Source organism: Dendropsophus ebraccatus, chromosome 9, assembly GCF_027789765.1.
Source record: "Dendropsophus ebraccatus isolate aDenEbr1 chromosome 9, aDenEbr1.pat, whole genome shotgun sequence".
NCBI lineage: Eukaryota > Metazoa > Chordata > Amphibia > Anura > Hylidae > Dendropsophus > Dendropsophus ebraccatus.
The window spans coordinates 115,881,152-115,905,131 of record NC_091462.1 but is presented as its reverse complement, the minus strand read 5'-3'; the positions used below and the strand labels follow the sequence as shown (position 1 = coordinate 115,905,131).

The 23,980-nt window shown below is 48.1% G+C and overlaps 1 protein-coding gene across 4 annotated transcripts in view; it reads left to right on the top strand.

Moving 5' to 3' along the window:
- LOC138800561 (NACHT, LRR and PYD domains-containing protein 1a allele 5-like) overlaps positions 1 to 23,072 on the top strand; it is a 35,924-nt gene extending 12,852 nt beyond the window's left edge. For 2 of the 4 annotated variants that reach the window (XM_069982330.1, XM_069982329.1), the window contains exons 2-12: positions 2,568 to 2,831; positions 3,422 to 3,634; positions 3,903 to 4,005; positions 4,240 to 4,352; positions 11,896 to 12,035; positions 13,769 to 13,983; positions 15,755 to 16,041; positions 17,522 to 17,647; positions 19,248 to 19,395; positions 20,233 to 20,271; positions 20,880 to 23,072. In XM_069982330.1, the coding sequence (XP_069838431.1) occupies positions 2,592 to 2,831; positions 3,422 to 3,634; positions 3,903 to 4,005; positions 4,240 to 4,352; positions 11,896 to 12,035; positions 13,769 to 13,983; positions 15,755 to 16,041; positions 17,522 to 17,647; positions 19,248 to 19,395; positions 20,233 to 20,271; positions 20,880 to 21,145 (1,890 nt within the window). In that variant the 5' untranslated portion in view covers positions 2,568 to 2,591 and the 3' untranslated portion in view covers positions 21,146 to 23,072. Of the gene's footprint in view, positions 1 to 1,489; positions 1,545 to 2,567; positions 2,832 to 3,421; positions 3,635 to 3,902; positions 4,006 to 4,239; positions 4,353 to 9,529; positions 9,625 to 11,895; positions 12,036 to 13,768; positions 13,984 to 15,754; positions 16,042 to 17,521; positions 17,648 to 19,247; positions 19,396 to 20,232; positions 20,272 to 20,879 lie in introns of those variants that run through there. The other 2 variants (XM_069982331.1, XM_069982332.1) reach the window with 2 other exon arrangements.
- Positions 23,073 to 23,980: the final 908 nt, after the last annotated feature.

Here is a 23,980-nt window from a genome sequence, read left to right as displayed (position 1 = left end):
AGCTCTGCTACATTATCACATGCTCAGCTCTGCTACATCATCACACCCTCAGCTCTGCTACATCACACGCTCTGCTACATCATCACACGCTCTGCTCTGCTACATCATCACACGCTCTGCTCTGCTACATCATCACACGCTCTGCTCTGCTACATCATCACACGCTCTGCTCTGCTTCATCATCACACGCTCAGCTCTGCTACATCGTCACACGCTCAGCTCTGATACATCGTCACACGCTCAGCTCTGCTACATCGTCACACGCTCACCTCTGCTACATCATCACACGCTCAGCTCTGCTAAATCATCACACGCTCAGCTCTGCTACATCATCACACGCTCAGCTCTGCTACATCATCACACACTCTGCTCTGCTACATCATCACACGCTCTGCTCTGCTACATCATCACACACTCTGCTCTGCTACATCATCACACACTCAGCTCTGCTACATCATCACACACTCTGCTCTGCTACATCATCACACACTCTGCTCTGCTACATCATCACACGCTCAGCTCTGCTACATCATCACACACTCTGCTCTGCTACATCATCACACGCTCAGCTCTGCTACATCATCACACGCTCAGCTCTACCACATCATCACACGCTCAGCTCTGCTACATCATCACACACTCTGCTCTGCTACATCATCACACGCTCAGCTCTGCTACATCATCACACGCTCAGCTCTGCTACATCATCACACACTCTGCTCTGCTACATCATCACACACTCTGCTCTGCTACATCATCACACGCTCAGCTCTGCTACATCATCACACACTCAGCTCTGCTACATCATCACACACTCAGCTCTGCTACATCATCACACGCTCAGCTCTGCTACATAATCACACCCTCAGCTCTGCTACATCATCACACACTCAGCTCTGCTACATCATCACACACTGAACCTCGATGATCAGTTATAAGTAAATAACAATTTTTTTTAACCCTTTGTTGTTTGTGACATCAGACTGAGCAGAATGACAGGGTCGCTGCACTAAGTGCCTGCTCTCCAGCTGCTGCAAAACTGCTGCAAAAACACCAGCTTGTGGGTTACTGAGGCTATTACACAGGGCCGGATCGGGCAGCCATGGTCACATGAAATAGTCAAGGGGGAAAGGCAATATCTGCGCAAAAATTAAAAAAAATCTCACATAATAAATCTGCCAAAAAAGGCATCTAATCTGAAACAACGTCCCCTCCTGGCGCAAATACTGAGAAACGGCCAATGTGGTGCTAACCGGAGAGATGCAGCTGATCTGCACCGATAAATGTTGTGCAAAAAATGAGGGCGATACATCTGCCCCTAGGAGGGCACCTTCTCAGATAGGGGGGGCATGTTGTGACTATCGTGTGTGTATGTAACCTGCACACAATGTCCGATAACAGTCCAACATGGCCGCAGCATTGATGACATTGGGCCGTCACATGCAGGTGGGGTTACATCCACACACAACCCCCCCCCCCCCCCCCGATCTGAGAAGGTGCCGCATACTGCTGACATATCACAGGGAGGAAGTGCAGCAAATCAGGTACGACAGGACCTTCCACATAACCAAAGAATCACATGACTTAAAGGGAAATTCCCACCTCGACTAATATTCCTGTAAGACCATCCGGGACTGAGGAGCCGGGGCCAGAACACCTGTGAGTTACCTGCTAACTGCTGTGTCTCAGTGCGCGACTAATCTGTACACGTCTTGGGTCAGTTGGGCCGTCAGTGTGTGTTATAAAAAAGAGAAGGGTTGCCGCTAGAGATGAGCGAATAGACAGTAATAACGAGGTGAAGCGCTTTGTTAGCTCTGCAGTCCGCTCATCAGCTGCTGCCTATGCTACTCCTCCCTGGCTGCCTTATAACTGACTGCCGCTCTGTGCCGCTCCTCCCTGGCTACCTTATAACTGACTACTACTCTATGCTGCTCCTCCCCAGCTACCTTATAACTGACTGCCGCTCTATGCTACTCCTCCCCGGCTGCCTTATAACTGACTGCCGCTCTATGCTACTCCTCCCCGGCTGCCTTATAACTGACTGCCGCTCTATGCTACTTCTCCCCGGCTGCCTTATAACTGACTGCCGCTCTATGCTACTCCTCCCTGGCTGCCTTATAACTGACTGCCGCTCTATGCTGATCCTCCCCGGCTGCCTTATAACTGACTGCCGCTCTATGCTACTCCTCCCTAGCTGCCTTATAACTGACTGCCGCTCTATGCTGCTCCTCCCCGGCTGCCTTATAACTGACTGCCGCTCTATGCTACTCCTCCCCGGCTGCCTTATAACTGACTGCCGCTCTATGCTACTCCTTCCCGGCTGCCTTATAACTGACTGCCACTCTATGCTGCTCCTCCCCGGCTGCCTTATAACTGACTGCCGATCTATGCTACTCCTCCCCGGCTGCCTTATAACTGACTGCCGCTCTATGCTACTCCTTCCCGGCTGCCTTATAACTGACTGCCACTCTATGCTACTCCTCCCCGGCTGCCTTATAACTGACTGCCGCTCTATGCTGCTCCTCCCCGGCTGCCTTATAACTGACTTCCATTTTTTTGGTTTTCAGAACTGAATTCACACTGAAGCATTGATGGCTTCCAATATTTTCATGGAGGATGTGGCCCAGCCACCGACTGACACAGAACACACAGCGGCTGTCCAGGAGGCTGTACGACATTATGAGAACAAGATGAAGGAGAACGTTGTGTTCCCCACCAAAACTCTGGACCAGTTCCTGGAGCTCAGCAGACGCTACGAGATTGAAGCTCTTCGTAAATTTTTAAGAAGGTCAATTCAAGACGAAGAGCAGAAATTCCTGCAAAAATTCTTGGTAAGTCTGACCGGTGCAGCCCAGGAGCAGCTGAGCAATCATTTCCTATGTGTCGTAACAGAGAACAGGAACCACTGAGCAGAATTGACAATGTTAGAATAGCATGGTTGTTAGGTGTTAGTAGAGACAGAATTTCCCTAACAACGGGCAGTGGACAGTGGATTTCAGAGAAGTGGGTCACGTTTCACCAAAAGAAAGTGATGATGTCCTCAGGGGAAATGGGCAGTGGCCATAACTCCTATAGCACCCACCTCCAGAATATCGGTTATCCCTAACTAGATAGGAAATGTCTAGAGATGAGCGAACCTGGAGCAGCTGGAGTCCATCCGAACCCGATCGTTCGGCATGTGATTAGCGGTGGCTGCTGAAGTTGGATAAAGCCCTAAGGCTATGTGGAAATCATGGATATAGTCATTGGCTGTATCCATGTTTTCCAGACAACCTTAGAGCTTTATCCAAGTTCAGCAGCCCCAGCTAATCAAATGCCGATCGTTCGCTCATCTCTAGAAATGTGTGGAGTGGAGTGTGGAGCTTATCTTAAAAATGAAGAAACCAGTAAATATTCAAACCCTATGTGTTTCTTCCTTCAGGAACTGATAGACGAGAAGAGGAAGGAGTTCCATCACATGAATGAGGAAAAGTCACGGGAAGTGTGTGAAGCTCCGATTAAGAAGCTTTCTGGGGACTATGAAGAAGCTTTATCCAAGGGGTCATACACCATCTGTGGTGGCCATGAAAGGTTCAGACGAAACCTAAAAGAGATAGAAGACAAATATCACCTGGAACCTGGGAAAGGCCTTCAGGTTGGTAGAAGAAGTTGTGTCCAACATGTGTGTAAAGTTTTTATACAGAGATTACAGACATTTTTCTAGTTTGTTTGTTCTATCCATTGATCTATGAGAAGATCTTCTCCATCATTTCTGTGTGACGTGATAGATATGACCACAATATTTTTCCAGCTAGATCTGGCCATTGGTGGTGGTCTGAGCCGATATTCATGACAAAAGATCAAGTGACAGTAACACTTGGTGTTCGTCATTCATCCAACAATTTAATCCTTCATTCACATAGGCTGAAACTGTGCTGAAGGAATACACGGTGTCCCAGGGATCCATTGGAAACACCATTCTGAAGAGTAATGACGCCTTGGAAGAGAAAGAGATGGAGATAGAAGGTGAGGAATCTCTTATATTGGTGTTGGGCGTTGAGCTGAGTCCTTACATGATATGTCCGGATTAAGGGCTGGTGTATGCGGGTCTATTATTGCTCCATACAACCTCCATACATGAAAGAACCTCATATTGTCTAGAGGCATGTGTAGCTCTACATGGTGGGATAGACGAAGAGTCGATGATATATCTCTCTAGTTCATGTAATACTAACCGATTCACTGTTCTTCCATGTACAGAGGAGAAGGCGAGGGAAAATGTTGACGCTACGAAGCAGCTTTGTCTTGCGCTTGCAAGAATTGGTGAAGATCTTGAACAGAATATGGATGTAGAGTTTGCTGAGATGCTGAGGGTAAGTCCTGGGCTGGGAGCCGAACAGAGAAGACCTCGGGCCTTGGGATGTGGGGACATAGTACATGGGATATTTCATTGGGATGTGGGGACATAGTACATGGGATATTTCATTGGGATGTGGGGACATAGTACATGGGATATTACATTGGGATGTGGGGACATAGTACATGGGATATTACATTGGGATGTGGGGACATAGTACATGGGATATTCCATTGGGATGTGGGGACATAGTACATGGGATATTCCATTGGGATGTGGGGACATAGTACATGGGATATTTCATTGGGATGTGGGGACATAGTACATGGGATATTACATTGGGATGTGGGGACATAGTACATGGGATATTACATTGGGATGTGGGGACATAGTACATGGGATATTACATTGGGATGTGGGGACATAGTACATGGGATATTTCATTGGGATGTGGGGACATAGTACATGGGATATTACATTGGGATGTGGGGACATAGTACATGGGATATTACAAGGTGGATGTGGGGACATAGTACATGGGATATTACATTGGGATGTGGGGACTGTAACGCCCGGAGTAGTGGATCCACTGGACCGGCACCAGCGATGGCACAAACCTCACCAGGGAGCGGAGTCTAAGGGGCCGCTGGTTTTCACCAGAGCCCGCCGCAAGGCGGGATGGACTTGCTGCGGCAGGCGACCCCCAGGTCGCTACCCCTGGCTTGGTTGCTGGTGTCGGCAGGCGAGGCGTGGCAGGAGCAGTAGGCAGGAGATGGCACTGGCAATGATCTGCAGGTGAGAGCGCACGTGACAGGCTGAACGCAGGAACAGATGGAGTGACAGGGAAACAGGAACCAGGAACAGGGACTAGGGACCGGGTAACGGACAGGACTCAGGAACAGGGACTTGGGACCAGGTAACGGACAGGACACAGGAACAACAGGGAGCTGGGCCAAACGCTATGGGAAGCATGTAGAGGCTCCAACACTAAGGACAGGGCATGCTGGGATTTATAGGGGAGTGATAGGGTGCAACTACCAATTAGGAGCGCACTGCCCCTTTAAATCTGAGACAGCCGGCGCGCGCGCGCCCGAGGAGGCGGGGCCGCGCGCGCCGGCCGGCACAGCGGGAGACAGGAGCGTGGAGAGGTGAGGCGCCCCCCGGGGCCGAGGTGACAGCAGCGCCGGGTCCCCGACTATGGACACCGGCTGCTGCATAGGGCAGGTAGCGGTCGCGGCGGCGGCCCGGAACGCGGGACGCCGCCGCGGCCGTAACAGTACCCCCCCCCTTTGGCCTCCCCCTCTTTCTTGCCTGCAAATGGTACAGGAAGCCACAAAGTCTTTGACATCTTGGGATAGGCTGGGCCACCAGTAGTGGCGAGAGATCCGTTGGCCGGTCTTACGGACTCCCGGGTGCCCGGCCTCCAACGAGGAATGTCCCCAGTTCAAAATACCTCTTCGAAGCGCAGGGTGAACATGAGTCTTTCCGGGGGGTACTCTCTGAAGAGTGGAGGTGACGACTGGTACTAGGCGATCAGGCGGTATAACGTGGCAAGGGACCTTCTGTAAGTTCTTCCGGTGGTGAGAGGATACGACCTTAGTCTTGGGTACGGGGAGAGGGTACACCTCGGCAGAGAAGGCATCCGCCGAGTCTTGGTCTTCTGCCGGTAGGCCGGATAGAGGCTTGGCCGGGACAGGAAATGACATAATACACTTGGTCTGAGGTGACTTGAGACACTGGTGGGAACAGTCCTGACCCCAACTGAGAATCTCCCCGGTTCTCCAGTCCACCTGAGGGGCATGTTTTTGTAGCCACGGGAGTCCCAGGAGGACCGCGGGGGAAGAATGGGGCAGGACGTAGAAGGATATCTCTTCTTGATGTGAAGGACCCACCTGGAGGACTAAAGATGCGGTCTGGTAGTACACGCGGTCGGTAAGAATTTCGCCTGTGACCGAGGAGATAGTCAGGGGCCTGGCTAGTCGGGTCACGGGTAGCCGCCATCTTTGGACCAATGTTGCCGCAATAAAACTGCCTGCTGACCCAGAATCGAGGAAGGCAGTAGTCTGATGATTTTGTCCTGAGGGAGTCCGGATGGAAACTGGCATAGACAGACTTGGAATGGTGGCATTCACACCTAGGGACACCTGTCCCACCGGACCTAGGTGCGAGCATTCTCCGGATGTTTGGGGACGTAGGGGACATCCCAGCCGGAAGTGATCGGAACCACCGCAATAGAGACAGAGATTCTGCTCCAGGCGCCGGATTCTTTCATCAGGCGTCAGGTGAGCCCGTTCCACCTGCATAGGAATCTCAGGAGAGGGTTGGGACATCGAAAGGTCAGGATTCTGGAAAACTGGCGCCAGCTGGGGATGGCGACGGGAACGGGTTAGTAAATGTTCATGCCGAACCTCCTCCTCCCTCTCCGAAAAACGAGTATCAACTCGGGTGGCCAGTAGAATGAGTTCGTTCAGGGAGGTAGGCAGGTCTCGGGCAGCGAGCACGTCTCTCACACGACTAGACAGGCCCTTCTTGAAGGTGGCCAATAGGGCGGCCTCGTTCCAGTCCAATTCGGCTGCCAGGGTGCGGAACTGGATGGCGTAGTCACCAACAGAGGAGCTGCCTTGAGAGAGATTGAGGAGAGCAGTCTCGGCTGAAGAAGCACGGGCAGGTTCCTCAAAGACGGAGCGAAACTCAAATAGGAAGGCCCGGAGATTGGCAGCAACTGGATCATCACGGTCCCACAGTGGCGTGGCCCAGGCCAGGGCTCTACCTTCTAATAGGCTGATGATGAAAGCCACTTTAGAGCGCTCGGTGGAAAACTGACTACTCAAAAGTTCAATGTGCATGGTGCACTGAGTCAGGAATCCTCTGCACAACTTAGAGTCCCCAGAGTACTTGCTTGGGAGAGCCAGTCGGAGTGAAGAAGCAGCGTCAGGAGATGGTGTGCGCTGGGCAGTAGTCTGCTGCTGTAAGGCGGCAGTGAGTTGCTGGATCTGCTGTGACTGTTTCTGGATTTGTTGAGCCTGTTGCGCGACCACTCTGGCGACGTCACGGAGATCTGGCACCTCGCCGGGATCCATGGTTGGAGCCTACTGTAACGCCCGGAGTAGTGGATCCACTGGACCGGCACCAGCGATGGCACAAACCTCACCAGGGAGCGGAGTCTAAGGGGCCGCTGGTTTTCACCAGAGCCCGCCGCAAGGCGGGATGGACTTGCTGCGGCAGGCGACCCCCAGGTCGCTACCCCTGGCTTGGTTGCTGGTGTCGGCAGGCGAGGCGTGGCAGGAGCAGTAGGCAGGAGATGGCACTGGCAATGATCTGCAGGTGAGAGCGCACGTGACAGGCTGAACGCAGGAACAGATGGAGTGACAGGGAAACAGGAACCAGGAACAGGGACTAGGGACCGGGTAACGGACAGGACTCAGGAACAGGGACTTGGGACCAGGTAACGGACAGGACACAGGAACAACAGGGAGCTGGGCCAAACGCTATGGGAAGCATGTAGAGGCTCCAACACTAAGGACAGGGCATGCTGGGATTTATAGGGGAGTGATAGGGTGCAACTACCAATTAGGAGCGCACTGCCCCTTTAAATCTGAGACAGCCGGCGCGCGCGCGCCCTAGGAGGCGGGGACGCGCGCGCCGGCCGGCACAGCGGGAGACAGGAGCGTGGAGAGGTGAGGCGCCCCCCGGGGCCGAGGTGACAGCAGCGCCGGGTCCCCGACTATGGACACCGGCTGCTGCATAGGGCAGGTAGCGGTCGCGGCGGCGGCCCGGAACGCGGGACGCCGCCGCGGCCGTAACAGGGACATAGTACATGTTATATTACATTGGGATGTAGGGACATAGTACATGTTGTATTACATTGGGATGTGGGGACATAGTACATGGGATATTACATTGGGATGTGGGGACATAGTACATGGGATATTTCATTGGGATGTGGGGACATAGTACATGTTATATTACATTGGGATGTAGGGACATAGTACATGTTGTATTACATTGGGATGTGGGGACATAGTACATGGGATATTACATTGGGATGTGGGGACATAGTACATGGGATATTACATTGGGATGTGGGGACATAGTACATGGGATATTACATTGGGATGTGGGGACATAGTACATGGGATATTACATTGGGATGTGGGGACATAGTACATGGGATATTACATTGGGATGTGGGGACATAGTACATGGGATATTACATTGGGATGTGGGGACATAGTACATGGGATATTCCATTGGGATGTGGGGACATAGTACATGTGATATTACATTGGGATGTGGGGACATAGTACATGTGATATTACATTGGGATGTGGGGACATAGTACATGGGATATTACATTGGGATGTGGGGACATAGTACATGGGATATTACATTGGGATGTGGAGACATAGTACATGGGATATTACATTGGGATGTGGGGACATAGTACATGTGATATTACATTGGGATGTGGGGACATAGTACATGGGATATTCCATTGGGATGTGGGGACATAGTACATGTGATATTGCATTGGGATGTGGGGACATAGTACATGGGATATTCCATTGGGATGTGGGGACATAGTACATGGGATATTACATTGGGATGTGGGGACATAGTACATGTGATATTACATTGGGATGTGGGGACATAGTACATGAGATATTCCATTGGGATGTGGGGACATAGTACATGGGATATTACATTGGGATGTGGGGACAAAGTACATGGGATATTACATTGGGATGTGGGGACATAGTACATGGGATATTACATTGGGATGTGGGGACATAGTACATGGGATATTACATTGGGATGTGGGGACATAGCACATGTGATATTACATTGGGATGTGGGGACATAGCACATGTGATATTACATTGGGATGTGGGGACATAGTACATGGGATATTACATTGGGATGTGGGGACATAGTACATGCAGAGCCGGATTAAAGGGAGGGCACCAGGGGCACATGCTCCGGGGCCTCCACCACTTAGGGGCCCCCACCAGCTCGAACCCTAGCAGAACGGTGTTGCTTACCCAGAATATCAGGCCATGTAATAGAGCCCTAACACAGTGGGCAACAGCGCGCAGAAAGTGCTGTGTTCTCACATTGCGTTATTAACACAAACACAATGTGGGAATACACTCTGATACTTAGTCCACCCCCCCCCTCTGCTCCTGTCTCTAGGGCCTGACATCTTCCCAGTGACCACATGCATAACAGAAGAGGATGCTGACCCATACAGCCAGGAGCGAGGAGGGGTCTGTGCTAATTCACCTACAGTAAGCAGCCATCTGTGTGGATGGCGGTATAGTTTGTTTATTTTATTTTTTTGGGTGGGTGGGGGATTGTCGCCCGGGGCCTCCACCAACCTTAATCCGGCCCTGAGTACATGGGATATTTCTCTGTGGTGCACGAGGTAGAGAAGTCCATATAGTGGTATAGAGAAGCATAAATGCCATGTATACATGGAGTACACGTTTCGGCTAATAAGGATTCATCAGCTCACATGCTGGGAGTTGTAGTACTTGGCGTTTATCATGCTGCACATCCTCTCACACTCCCTAACATGTAAGTGCTACTCTCATACCGCACACCCCATCATTTCCTCCCTCCCCGGACTTCCCCTTTAAGATTGTGAATAAAGATGATGAAGGCTTGTTAGCCGAAACATGTACTCTGTGTATCTATTGGATGAACAGATAAGCATCCATGGACGTTGGTGAGTGTCGGGTCTCTCTCTATACATTATAAGGTTATGTAAAAACAACTGACATATTTCATAACAACGGCCGTTGTTGCGCAAACAATGGACGCTTTTTCACAAAATTTCACAAACTATTAATATGGCCGTTGTTTTTACATAGTGTGACATAGGCAACACGATAAAACAAATGTCAGTCCATGAGTTGTGTTTTTCATTAGGAAACCCTTGAGCGACCTCCAGAACCTTCTAGCAACCTTATCCAAAAACATGTTTCTGTAAGACTCTGTTCACACCACATTCCTATGCAGATACTATTCAGATACCTATAGATACTGCATTGTTATTAGACACCGGTAACACTTCATTCTTTTTACTGTATCATGTTCTTACGAGACCCTGTTTACACCACATTTCTATTAGACTCTGTTCATACCATATTCCTGTAAGATCCTTGTATAATACTTACCCTTCCCTGCTCCTGTGCTGAGCTCGGCCTTACTATGGTAGAGATATACTTGGCTTTCTGTTGCTGCCATGACCGACCCTGGTCAGCCTATCAAGCGGCAGGGATGTCACTCCCCCACGCTACCTGGCAGCGGGGTATAGCTGACCATGACCTTCTTTTTTTCATCCATCGATCGCCCAGTTGGCAGCCACTATCTATGGGATATCATCCAAGTAGACAAGGTCAAGTACTGACCCCAATTCTGAAAACCCTGGTTACTCCATCTCTTTATAGGATACTGTTCACACTTCACCCCCTTAAGACAGTGTTCATGTAAAGAACAACATAAATGTCTCATTTATCATTACATAAGCTAACACACATTAATAACCCAGACGTTGGAGGCCGTGAACCAGTGAGGGATACAAAGTCACAAAAAACAATCTATAGGCTAAGTTCACACAATGTATAGTTTCAATAAACAACGGCCGTAGTTGAAGGTTTGCATCCACGGTCGTTATTAAATGATCTACGGCAATAATCACTATGGAGTCCCGGCCGGAGTGCACTCACTGTATACACTCACACTGGGATTCCAAGCGGCTGCACAAAAAAACTGACTTGTCTATTCATTGAATAGCAGCCGCACATGACTCACAGAGCAGATAGTGTAAAGTGCGGCTCCGAACAGACTTTACATTGTCGGCTATGGTTGATTGAAATCCGGGCACACACAAATGCAAGCGCATCCCAATTAATAACTGCAGTACTGGCCAGGATGAACTTCACTGACACAGACGTGGACGGGTCACAGAACGGCCGCTGCCTTACAGCGTGTGAACCCAGCCTCTAGGTGCATCAATCAGTCCATACATCAAACATATAGTTGTGCCCTCTGGTGGTAGACTTGGTAAAGTGCACAGTGCTTGCTAGATGGGCCAATACATACATGTAAAACATTATCTGGACGCCACCTTGCTAAATCCTTACAATATAAATGATCCCAGCTATATGGCCTACACCTCTGCTCCAATGCTTTATCCAAGCTTCCTCACTTTCTTACATTTCTATACAAATTTTGAATTTTTGTATAAGACTCTGTTCACATCACATTTTTGTATAAGACCCTTTTCACACCCCAATATATAATACCCTGTTCATGCCATATTCCTGTAAGACTCTGTTCCCACCACATCGCTATTAGACCCAGTTTCCATTTCATGCTGTATGTTAATACTATATTCATATGAGACCTTGTTCACACAATGTCCCCTTAAGAACCTCTGTACCCCATGTTGTTATAAGCCTGTGTTCACACCATGCCATATTTCTTTGTTCATAATCCCATAAGACCATGTTATACAAATTGTTACTATACTGTAACCTTACCTATTCTTCTAGTTACTTGGGGATAAGCGCAGTCCATCCATCATGGGAATGATGAAGACAATTGCCCGAGCTTTCTTCCCTGTGGTACTCAGATTGGGATTTGCCATGTTCCAGATTAAAGCGCAGCAAAAATGGAAAAACGATAAAATAAGGTAATAAATCGTGTAGACGATAGAAAATGATTATAGCTGTGATGTCATATTGCTTCGGCGGTATTCACTGTTGTCTCCACATGACTTACTAAACCCAGATCTAATTCTTTGAATCTCTAGTATGCTAAAACACGGGGCTCATATGCTACTATATCTCCCCCTGGGGACTGGAATGGCACCCTGCGCAACTGTCCACTTTAACATGCAATACCAGTGCCGTCTGTAATGTACTGTACCACTGTCCTCTAATTTACTGTACCACTGTCCCCCCTAATGTACTGTACCACTGTCCTCTAATTTACTGTACCACTGTCCCCCCTAATGTACTGTACCACTGTCCCCTCTAATGTACTGTACCACTGTCCCCTCTAATGTACTGTACCACTGTCCCCCCTAATGTACTGTACCACTGTCCCCTCTAATGTACTGTACCACTGTCCTCCCTAATGTACTGTACCACTGTGCTCTCTAATGTACTGTACCACTGCCCCCTCTAATGTACTGTACCACTGCCCCCTCTAAAGTACTGTACCACTGTCCTCTCTAATGTACTGTACCACTCTCCCCACTGATGTACTGTACCAGTGTCCTCTCTAATGTACTGTACCACTGTCCCCTCTAATGTACTGTACCACTGTCCCCTCTAATGTACTGTGCCCCTGTCCCCTTTAATGTACTGTACCACTGTCCTCTCTAATGTACTGTACCACTGTCCTCTAATGTACTGTACCACTGTCCTCTCTAATGTACTGTACCACTGTCCCCTCTAACGTACTGTACCACTGTCCTCTCTAATGTACTGTACCACTGTCCTCTCTAATGTACTGTACCACTGTGCTCTCTAATGTACTGTACCACTGCCCCCTCTCATGTACTGTACCACTGTCCCCTCTAATGTACTGTACCACTGCCCCCTCTAATGTACTGTACCACTGCCCCCTCTAATGTACTGTACCACTGTCCTCCCTAATGTACTGTACCACTGCCCCCTCTAAAGTACTGTACCACTGTCCTCTCTAATGTACTGTACCACTCTCCCCACTAATGTACTGTACCAGTGTCCTCTCTAATGTACTGTGCCCCTGTCCCCTTTAATGTACTGTACCACTGTCCTCTAATGTACTGTACCACTGTCCCCTCTAATGTACTGTACCACTGTCCTCTAATGTACTGTACCACTGTCCTCTCTAATGTACTGTACCACTGCCCCCTCTAAAGTACTGTACCACTGTCCTCTCTAATGTACTGTACCACTCTCCCCACTAATGTACTGTACCAGTGTCCTCTCTAATGTACTGTGCCCCTGTCCCCTTTAATGTACTGTACCACTGTCCTCTAATGTACTGTACCACTGTCCTCTCTAATGTACTGTACCACTGTCCCCCCTAATGTACTGTACCACTGTCCCCTCTAATGTACTGTACCACTGTCCCCTCTAATGTACTGTACCTCTGTCCCCTCTAATGTCCGCTCCTGTCTCCCCTGCTCCTGTCACCTGCTCCCATCTTCCCTGCTCTTGTCTCTCAGTGCTCCTATCTCCCCTGCTCCTCGGGTGAATATTTTAAGAAGGTCCCACCAGGAGAACACAAAGAGACATCCTTGGGTTTCCTGAGAACAGGGTAGGGACCTGTCTAGTTTTAACTCTTCAGGACCATAGACAACCATAGCTCTCAGGATACCTGGAAGGCTGTGTCCTACTGTTACAAGGTCCTAAAGAATTCCGTCTTTTCAAGGTTCGATGTAGAGACGATATTCCATTGCCAAGAAACTGGGATAAAGTTTGTGGGACCATCTACGACGACTATTGAATGTTCCCTGGAGTACGGTGATGACTACATGAAGCTGATCCAGAAAAATGGCTATAAGTTACTGGGCCCCACATTAAATGTACGAGTCCTATCAGGCCGGGTGTCAGCCATCTACCCACCACACTATGCTCGTCTACAAGGTGAGTTACCATATCAGTCATGATATATATCACGTTAGATGGGTGGAAGAGGAGACTCCATTGGCGGGAATCAGAAATGTGTTGGTCAATCTTTATGTATCAATTACAGATTATATATAAGTCTTCTGATCATACTGATCCGCTGAAGACTGAGCTCTCTTTCTCCTGTATTCCCTACATGTTCAGATTGTACGGAACCCAATTCAGGGAAGTGTGAAAATAAGACCAGACAATTTCCAGTGTCCTGATCAATGTGCAGTGCAGATCAAAGTGGAACTGAAGGATAGACGATGAAGGTGGCCATACACCTCCGATAGCTGAACGCCTGCTTATCTGTATTTATAGACTCAGTATACAAGTTCTGGAAAATTCTAGGCTGGTCAGCTGAGCATAGTGGTGGCTATAACTATATACTGTATATATAGCCACCACCTCCAGACCTCTGTGCTCAGTTGTTGGTGTGTTTCAGTCAGTAAACCACATCTGTGCTCCCTGGCTATCTTCCATTCCTCGTTTCCGTGTGACCTTCTATCCATTTAGATCCCGTTCCATTCCTAGTTCTCTGCTCATCTCCAGTCCGAACAACGTCTTCACATTGCATTTTGAACTTCAACTGCAGAAGAAAAGAAACTGGGCCCAGGCTCGAGTACTCCTTCATTTCTTTACTCATTCACCGGGAATAATCTTTATGGAAGCAACCTGGGATTTTCGTACAGAGAAGCCCATCCTGCCTTGCGGCGGGCTCTGGTGAAGATCGGGGGCTCCTTAGATTCCGTTCCATTGAGAGGGTACGTCAGCACTTCTCAGTAACCCAGGGGATCCACTTGCCTGGTTCAATCATTACACCCCGAGTGACATATACAAGAACATGATCTCCAACGGGGAAGCCAACCAGTACTGTCTCCAACTGGAGGCCTAATGGAGGACAGCAATGCCACGGGACCTAGAAGCACAGCACAATATCTCAGACACTGGTCTAGATGAAGAAGTAGAATTATAGATTGATCCTCACAGCATGGACTGGTAGTTACTTGCTGAATAGCCGACTGAATTGTCTAACTAGCAGGAGCAGAGCTAGTAGACATGCACACTGGCCCTGGGCCAGGCCCTAAACTGAAGAGTCTTGACTCAGTCCACCATTTTATGGGCTACAGTGATGCCCCCATTGATTGAGAGACACCAGGTGATTAGTGTTCTCATTGGTGGAGAGACATTAGGAGGTTTAGAGCTTTCTCTGATTGGATTAGAGAGGGGCGGTGGGACCAGATTTACGTATTCTCAAACATGTGACAGGTGTGGGATCACGATACAGCAGAAGATCATTAACCCTTGCTCTTACAAAACCATTCAGCGTCTGCTGTTAGGCAGAGTGAAATACATACACAGAATAGATATTACAAAAAGTGATGGTCCCAGCACTCCGTATTAAAAATTATCAAAAATCTTTATTTCATTCCAAAAAGTAAAAACAGCTCATGTATGGTGAACAGCAAGGACCTACGCGTTTCGCACGCATGCGCGCTTAATCATGGTCTAATGAGCATATCACATAGCACATGTTAAAAACACAAAAACAACCAATCATGAGCACTAGTGTGCAGTCGTCATAGATGACGTGTAGCAAACACCTGTAGGGTAAGTAATCTGAGCGCTACTGGGACTAATTAATTTAACGCGAAAAACCAGACACAACTGTCGGCACAACGACTTAAAATTGACAGATTGTTAGTAAATTATCCCCACTATGTTTTGTTCCATTTGTTTCTTACAGGTTATAGAGGAGAAAAAATGATGATAAAATCCGGTCACAAAGATGGGAAAGTCACCCTGAAATTCCCGAGTAGAATTGAAGCCTCTCGTGTTGTGCTGGGTAATCCCACCTTCTCCTGCGTGGCGGCTGTAGGCACAAATGTTACCTCTGTATCAAGAAGAAAGAAGCCGTGTCCATCTCATGGGAAGGTTCTCATATATTTCCGGCTGGTTTGTGAAGAAGATAAAGAGGTTATGGAGTACAGAATCCACCTCTACCTCATTCCTTCTGGTAGACCATATGTGCAGGTAACACGGGTGTGATGTTCATTTACTGGAATAAAAACACCCTCATATCCCTCTTTGAACATTAAAAAAACAAAAAACAGGCGTTCATCCACATGGTCCATCGAATCCTGTGTAGTCCTCAGGAGACCGGTATCTGAGAAACGGAAAAAAAAAGTTATGAAATGTATACATCTGTAGTCATGAACTGCAGGTGGCACCTGGACTTATACATCCAGGTCACATCTGCAGTTCACAAGTGCATGTGCTAGCCTCTAGGGCTAGTTCAGTTTGGAGAAGCACCTACAGAGTGCTGAAAGCCTGAGTTCACAAAGACATAATGTGAGAACACAGCCTAACCCTCTCTCCTCTTAATTCCTGACTCTATGGCATCTTTCTCTGCACTGCAGCCTCTAGTGATCATTTGATTAGAGGCTGCAGTGCAGCTAAAGATACAGCCAGGAGCAGGGAAGGGTAAGGTCCCTACTGAGGAGCAGAACAATCATCATTTTGATAGGTGTTCTGATCCACCATATCTGTATAGATCACTGCTTACTGTCTGGCCCCCAGGGGCTTAAGTGACAATGCTCAGTATCCCTACTTAACCTCTTCCATGGTGGGTAGGGTGCAGTATGCTCAGCTCAGGGGATGGGGCGTAGTAAGAAATTGCTGTTTTGTGTCCCAAAAGAGTTAGGTGGTAATCCATATCACCACTAACGTTTTCCTGGAAGACTAGTCGTGAGAAATGTTTTCCTTCTATACAACCTAAGCCGGGCCATGGCTGTATAGCCACAGTCCTACTCAGAAACAGAAGCCTTCAGCTCTAGAGCAGGAAACCCCATTCAGAGCAGGGACCATCATTTTGGGTGGAGTACGGGCTCTTGTACTGTAATAAGTGGTGCACTATGTACCTCTTCTTGCTTCCTGGCTGGGGAGGTAAGTGGGGATGTTATAGGCTGGGCACTGTGCACCCGACCCATGGAGCGTAAAACACATAGGTTTGTTACCCAAAACAAATGGGCAGAAAATCTACAGAAGATTTCAGGGAGCATCCACTACGTCAGGCATGTCCAAAGTCCGGCCGGAGGGCCATTTGCGGCCCGCGTTCCGAACTTTTACGGCCCCCCAGGTATCCAGCTTGCTATTATCTGCCTGTGTTATAAAGCATATAGCATGTAGCATGTAAAATGGTCGGCCCTCGCACATGTTCACTTCATCAAATTTGGCACTCTTCGAAAAAAGTTTGGACATGCCTGCACTACGTGATATGGTGCGTGTGAATATACTTAGTATGAGAAATAAAATGTGTCAAGCTTTTAAGTTATACATGATTGTGGAACAACAGCTGACTCTGCTATGTTACCCTGGTCTCTGAGAGGTATCTGCCCTGTTTCCATACATTGGTTTCCTATTGTTCCACTACTGCTAAAATGTGTAAACGCCATTAACCACAATGTAAGTTTGTCTTTATTGCTTGTCAGAGCTTTGTGGGTTTTTTTCCCAGAAACTTACTGAGCTGAAGAGGCTCGATGGGTTCAAGAGGATCGATAAACCTCACCGAACCAGCACTGTGTACACCGAAACCAACTACATCATCAGTGCAGAACCGGATCCAAAAATACAGCCAAGGGTAATGGAAGCAATGATGTAGGAAGCAGCATTGGGAACACATTGGAAGCACATGACATTGAGCACATTGGGAGCACATGACACTGAGCACATTGGGAGAACATTGGGAGCACATGACACTGAGCACATTGGGAGAACATTGGGAGAACATGACACTGAGCACATTGGGAGAACATTGGGAGCACATGACATTTAGCACATTGGGAGAACATTGGGAGCACATGACATTGAGCACATTGGGAGAACATTGGGAGCACATGACATTGAGCACATTGGGAGAACATTGGGAGCACATGACACTGAGCACATTGGGAGAACATTGGGAGCACATGACACTGAGCACATTGGGAGAACATTGGGAGCACATGACATTGAGCACATTGGGAGAACATTGGGAGAACATTGGGAGCACATGACATTGAGCACATTGGGAGAACATTGGGAGCACATGACATTGAGCACATTGGGAGAACATTGGGAGCACATAACATTGAGCACATTGGGAGAACATTGGGAGCACATGACATTGAGCACATTGGGAGAACATTGGGAGCACATGACATTAAGCACATTGGGAGAACATTGGGAGCACATGACACTGAGTGGTTGTCCGTCCCCCCTGTCCCCCGATCCACCCTCTGTCCGAGCCCGCACAGCATTAGCAGTTATTGCGCATGCGCCGCCGCCTCCTAACCCCCCCTCCCTGGCGTCGCTGTAATGACGTAGGCGGGTCCGCGCCACCTCTCTGGTGTGTCCTCACAACGCTGCCCCCGCCCCGTGTTTGTAACACGCCCTGCCTTTTCCCGCCTCTCCTGCCTGACTCCCCCCCCGCATACAATTGTGCCCTGAATCAGCTGGTCCTCTTCTTCGCACATGTGCCGTTGCGCTCCATTGCACTATGATCCCGTGCATGCGCAGTGACGCACAAAGCTGGTAGCGCAATGATCGTAGCGCAATGACGCATGTGCGGAGAAGAGGACCAAGGGGCAGGGGCGGCGTTGTGAGGACAAACCAGAGAGGCGGCGTGGACCCGCCTACGTCATTGCAGCGGCGCCGGGGGGTCAGGAGGCAGCACATGCACAATGACTGCTAATACTGTGCAGCCGAACAGAGGGCGGATCGGGAGGCAGGAGGAGACGGACAACCACACAGGCGGCACTGGCCTAGGGCACGATCGCTCTAGGCCACGCCTCTTTGGCACGGCTACGGCCGAATAAAGTATGAATTTCGGCCTCTGGAAAGCGACACCAGCATAAATAAACATACCAGCAAAAAAAAAACTTCTCACCAGCTAAAAGAAGGTATAAGTAGTTGGGAGGGTCACAAAGTGGGTACAGAGTTGCTTTAACTTCAGGCCACATTAAGGAAAAAAACGTTTCCTGTCTCTGTAGTTGTGGTCTCGGCCTCCTGTTATGCTGTCATGCAGGATGACGAGGGGAAAAAAAAAAATCGAAATGAGATAATCGCACCGAACCACAGAATACATAAATCCAGGGTTAGAAAAATCAATCTGTTTCTTCCAAAAACAGCGCTACACTTGTGTTTTATAGGTTCTATAGATGCCCTGTGGGGTAACACAATCCTCGTATCGTTTCTTGTAGACCCTGCCATTCATCGATCATAAAGAAATAGAAAGTTATCCATTCACCGAGATCAACGTGTCAAAAACTGCAGAGAAGATTTCATTACGTGTGGAGGAAGAGAAGAGCTCCGAGTCCGAAACCGTGTGGAGCGGAGAACTGACACGAGGTTTCACAGGGTCCTATATAGGACTTATTACACTTGTATCCATGGGGGATGATCAGAGTTATGCTGCGGGATAGCCGGGAGTAGCAGTTTTGTCACATGGTAGGAAGGTGACACTAACCCGGTGCTCCCCTCTAAGATATATTTTTGTCAATGTAGTTTTTTTCTGTGCGGGAACACTAGGATTACATGTAACTACTTTTAACTCTTAATTATCCAGGCCATGATTTCGATGCAATTCAGGATCTAGAGTCACAGGACTTGGATAGTCAGGTTTGGTCACAGCTCCCTTTAGCAGTTGATCTTTAAGCCGATTTACAGAAATAGAATCTCTAAATACTTTTAAACACTTTAATGTTACTCATAGTAGTGTATACAGCTTAGTGTGGTGTCGTTTACTGAAAAATGACTGAACTCACGGTTGCTGTACAACACCCAGATGGCTGGAAGACACTTTTCCTGCTGTATAAGGCTCCCTGCACTCACTAAGGCTGTACGCCAACAAAGAGTGCAGGAGAGTCCTGGTTCAGCTTTTACCTCTCCTGTCTTGCCAATCTTTCCTGTCTGGATTAGGGAGAAGAGCTTATAGTCCTCTCAGTGTGGACTTGTGTAGGGCGGGAGGTAGATGCTCTCAGTCCCCTGGTGAAGCCGGAGCTGACTTAAAGGAGGAAATGGATGGACTTAGCTTTGCAGGGATTGGCTCTCAGGGGATGAATATGGGCGGTGAAGCTGCCTACCACTGACCCCTATTTTTTTGACTATCCAAGTTACTAAACTTATAAATCACATGACATGATGATGTTTCTTGAGTCTGGTCTATAAATGTATTATTTTTATTAGCAGATATAAAAGAACTATCAAGACAAGCCGCCCGGAGAGGTAACATGTTATATTCAGATATTGTTACGGGAGGGGGGGGGGTGTTGGGGAGGGAGGAAGAAAGGGTAAGTTATGAGCTGCCAGTAAACTGAAAGCAAATCTTTAAAGAGTAATCTGGATCTGTAAGTAATTATATAGTCCTGGGGCTGTGTTAAAATACAAAAAAAAGCTATAATTACCCAGCCAAGGTTTCCCGTTAGTCTCGCCACTGCTCCTGTTGTTCTTGTTGTGGTCCTCCACTACTTCTCCCTTCAACCCACTTCCAAAATGATCACTTGAAGCAGGACCAGCCCGCTCAGCCAATCACTGGCCGGGACAGGACACCACGGCAGCCAGTGATTGGCTAATTGGGAAGGTCCTGCTCCGAGCACTCGACTCAGAAGTGGATTGAAGAGCTCAATGGCTGGAAGAACAACAGAGCTGCATCAGGACTAATGTAGGACCGTGAATAGGTAATTTTACCACAGACTCTAGCACAATATTACTTTTTTTTTTCTTTTTTTTTAACAGACCTAAATTACCCCTTTAAGGAGAGGTTGTATAACACTGTATAGTTTTAGTTTGTTAATATGAATGGCTGATGAGGTTGACTATATTGTGATTTGTAGGCGTTCCTCCTGAGCATTTCATTGATCAACACCGTTGTGACCTTGTACAAAAAGTGAAAAATATCCAGCCTGTCCTAGACAACCTCCAGAAGCAGAAACTCCTCACAGAGGAAGAGTGCAGTACTGTAAGAAGTCAGTCCACACCGCAGGATAAGATGAGGACGCTCCTCATGTATGTTATACACTGGGGCAACGAAGACAAAGACACATTTTATCGAGTTATAAAGAGCCACAACAGATCATGCATCAAAAAGATTGGGAAGTAGAATGGAGACCACGATAGACATTGGATTCAGCTACTGAGCCATGATGTGTGTGGACGCCACAAGGAGCAGCATATGGTCCATCTGTAAAGTCTACAGTCCTACAGTCGGATTATGGATCAAGCAGTTGATTCCTTACTCGCAGGCCAAGTGCTCGAGTAAGTGCGGCCCTGTATGATGAAATATCTCACCAACAACTCTTGGCCACAAGTACCAGCGCTATGGGCTGAAGGCCTGTCTTCTACCACTTCCGCCACTAGGTGTCACTAAACTTGACATATTGCACTGTATTTACTTGCACGAAGGAAGATGTACAGGCCAAGGGGTTTACTGATGTGTCCTTGATTCTTGTTTGTGCCACTATTGTGTGATTTATTGACTGTCCAATCCTTGAGCTTGGTACCTCACACACTTGCACCTATCACAGGCCTAGCTTAGGACCTTCCAGAGAGTTCCTGGCCAATCCCAGGGTCCCCTTAGTACTATATTTACCAACGGCACTGTAAAGATGAAAGTAGTGCGGCACTCGTATACGATCCAAAGTATGATTTATTTAGCCATACAGGACAGAGATGTTGCACAGAAAGGCGACGATCGTTTCACGCACAAACACGCTTTGTCAAAGCCTCAAGGCCTACACTTTGCTGGTTGCAGAGCACCGTAGATCTCAGAACTATGTCCAGGTGAGCCAGATTGGCCATTACTATCTCTCTGGTGGTGGGGGGGTAGTGCCGTGTCTCCTAGTATATACCCCTTGCACTATATTTACCAACACTAGTTTTGGTGGTTCTTGTAGTGGGTTCCTGAGAGAGAGCAGTCCGGAGAAAAGTTGTTCCAGTTGCAGTCTATCCCAGGGCCTAGACTGGAGGTCAGAACCCATTTGTGTTCTTCTACACTGAATTAGAGTGTGCATGCAGCTCTTTATCTTCCCTAGCACACCTGAAACCCTAGTTATGTCTGGCTAGAACCCTAAGTGGAGTAACTACCACAAAAGAGACCAATCTTGTCTCCGTCTGAGGTGACTATTCTTCTGTCAAGTTGCTATTCAGGCAGTCCTTCAGCAGACCGGAATATCCCCAGTGGAGCAAAGAGCAACTTAAGTTGACGTACTCCATTAATCATCGCTCGCCCGTCTTGGGTAATTTTGAGCAGTAATCTACACCTGGTTGTTAAAGCCAGGGGCCCATACTACCAGACCTGGCACTCCGTGATCTCTTCTGGCATGAGGCCATAGTCTTCAAAACCGTGAGTACGAGTATTTCTCCTATCAAGTCTTCTTCCGCCAGGTCACCATGACAGATTTCTGCACTACTTAAGCACTAACTACCTCAAAGTCTGTCTTCTCTACATGATGTCTTACACAAACCTATTTGAGTCTTTAAAGACAGTCCTCCTCAGTATGTATATATATCCAGCAGCGAGAGGCTCAGATTCTATTATCTGTCCGCCAGCGAGAAGCTGAGAATAATCCTATACCTATGTACCCTACACAAATACCCAACTTAAGGGATCTGTGTTGAGAAATCTATTTTTGTATTCTTGCACCTTACCGCAAAGTCTATTATTTTAGTACTACCCCTTTATTGACTTCAGTAAATGTTGTTCCTGGTTAAGGGCCCTATTCCACCGGACGATTATCGTTCAGATTATCTTTAAATCGCTCAAATCTAAACAATAATCGTTCGGTTGAAATGCAGTTAACGAGAAATTGTTGATCGCTTTATAAGACCTGGACCTATTTTTATCGTTGCTCGTTCGCAAAACGTTCGCATTGAATAAGACGTCGTTAGGTTGTTCGCAAATACGATCATAAAGGCCTATTCCACGGAACGATTATCGTCTGTATTCGGCCGATATCGACCGCTACGGACGATAATCGTCCCATGGAATAGAGTGCAACGATCAGCCGACATCGTTCATGTCGGCTGATCGTTGCAGTCGCTTGTTTTTCAACATGTTGAAAAACAAGCGACTGATATAGCAGCGATCTGCTGCCGTCGCTCCCCGCCGCCCCCTCCCGCACTCACCTGCTCGCTGCCGCCGCATTGAATAGCGGCGGCAGCGAGCGGGGAACGAGGAGCAAACGAGCGCTGAGAGCGCTCGTTTGCTCCTCTGGCGATCCGTGGAATAGGGGCTTAAGTAACGATTATCGTTCCATGGTAACGAGTGAACCTTTTTTAGGTCTTTCGCAATAGCGGTCGTTTGAGATCGTTAATGGTAAACGACTATGCGAACGATAATCGTCCGGTGGAATAGGGCCCTTAGTCACTGGCTGGACTCAGTGGTTCCTCACACCTACACCTGCACTACACCTGTTCTACCTTGGGAAGTGTGAGCCAGTATATCCAGGGGTTGGCGTATACCACTCCTGACCACCATGACAAGTGCCTCAGCGGTACATATAGCATTGGGCCCAGCTAAACACAACCTCTAGCATCCCAGGGTTACTGCATATCTCTAGGAACATCCAGCTCCCACTATGTCTTTTGTACCCTTATTTCTTTTTGTAGACCTTGTTACCGTTATTGTACATAGATATTATGGATTTGTGAATGGACCATGATGTGTGTACGTCTGTGGGACAGCCTGGTGGCTTACTGACTAGCTCTGTTCCCTTCTAGTGTCGGGGGGTTCTTTCCAAATCTACCACAGGTAAATCTTCCCTCGTTCCTGCTCCCTCATGTGTCTTTTATCAAGCACGGAATATACGGACTTGGCGGTCATCCAGTCATCTGACACGTCGGCTTGTCCCAAGTTCTATTTATATTGATGAAACGGCCTCTTGGAACACAATGGGTTTAAATGTTTTTGGGTTTGTCAGTTTCGTATATGTCATTA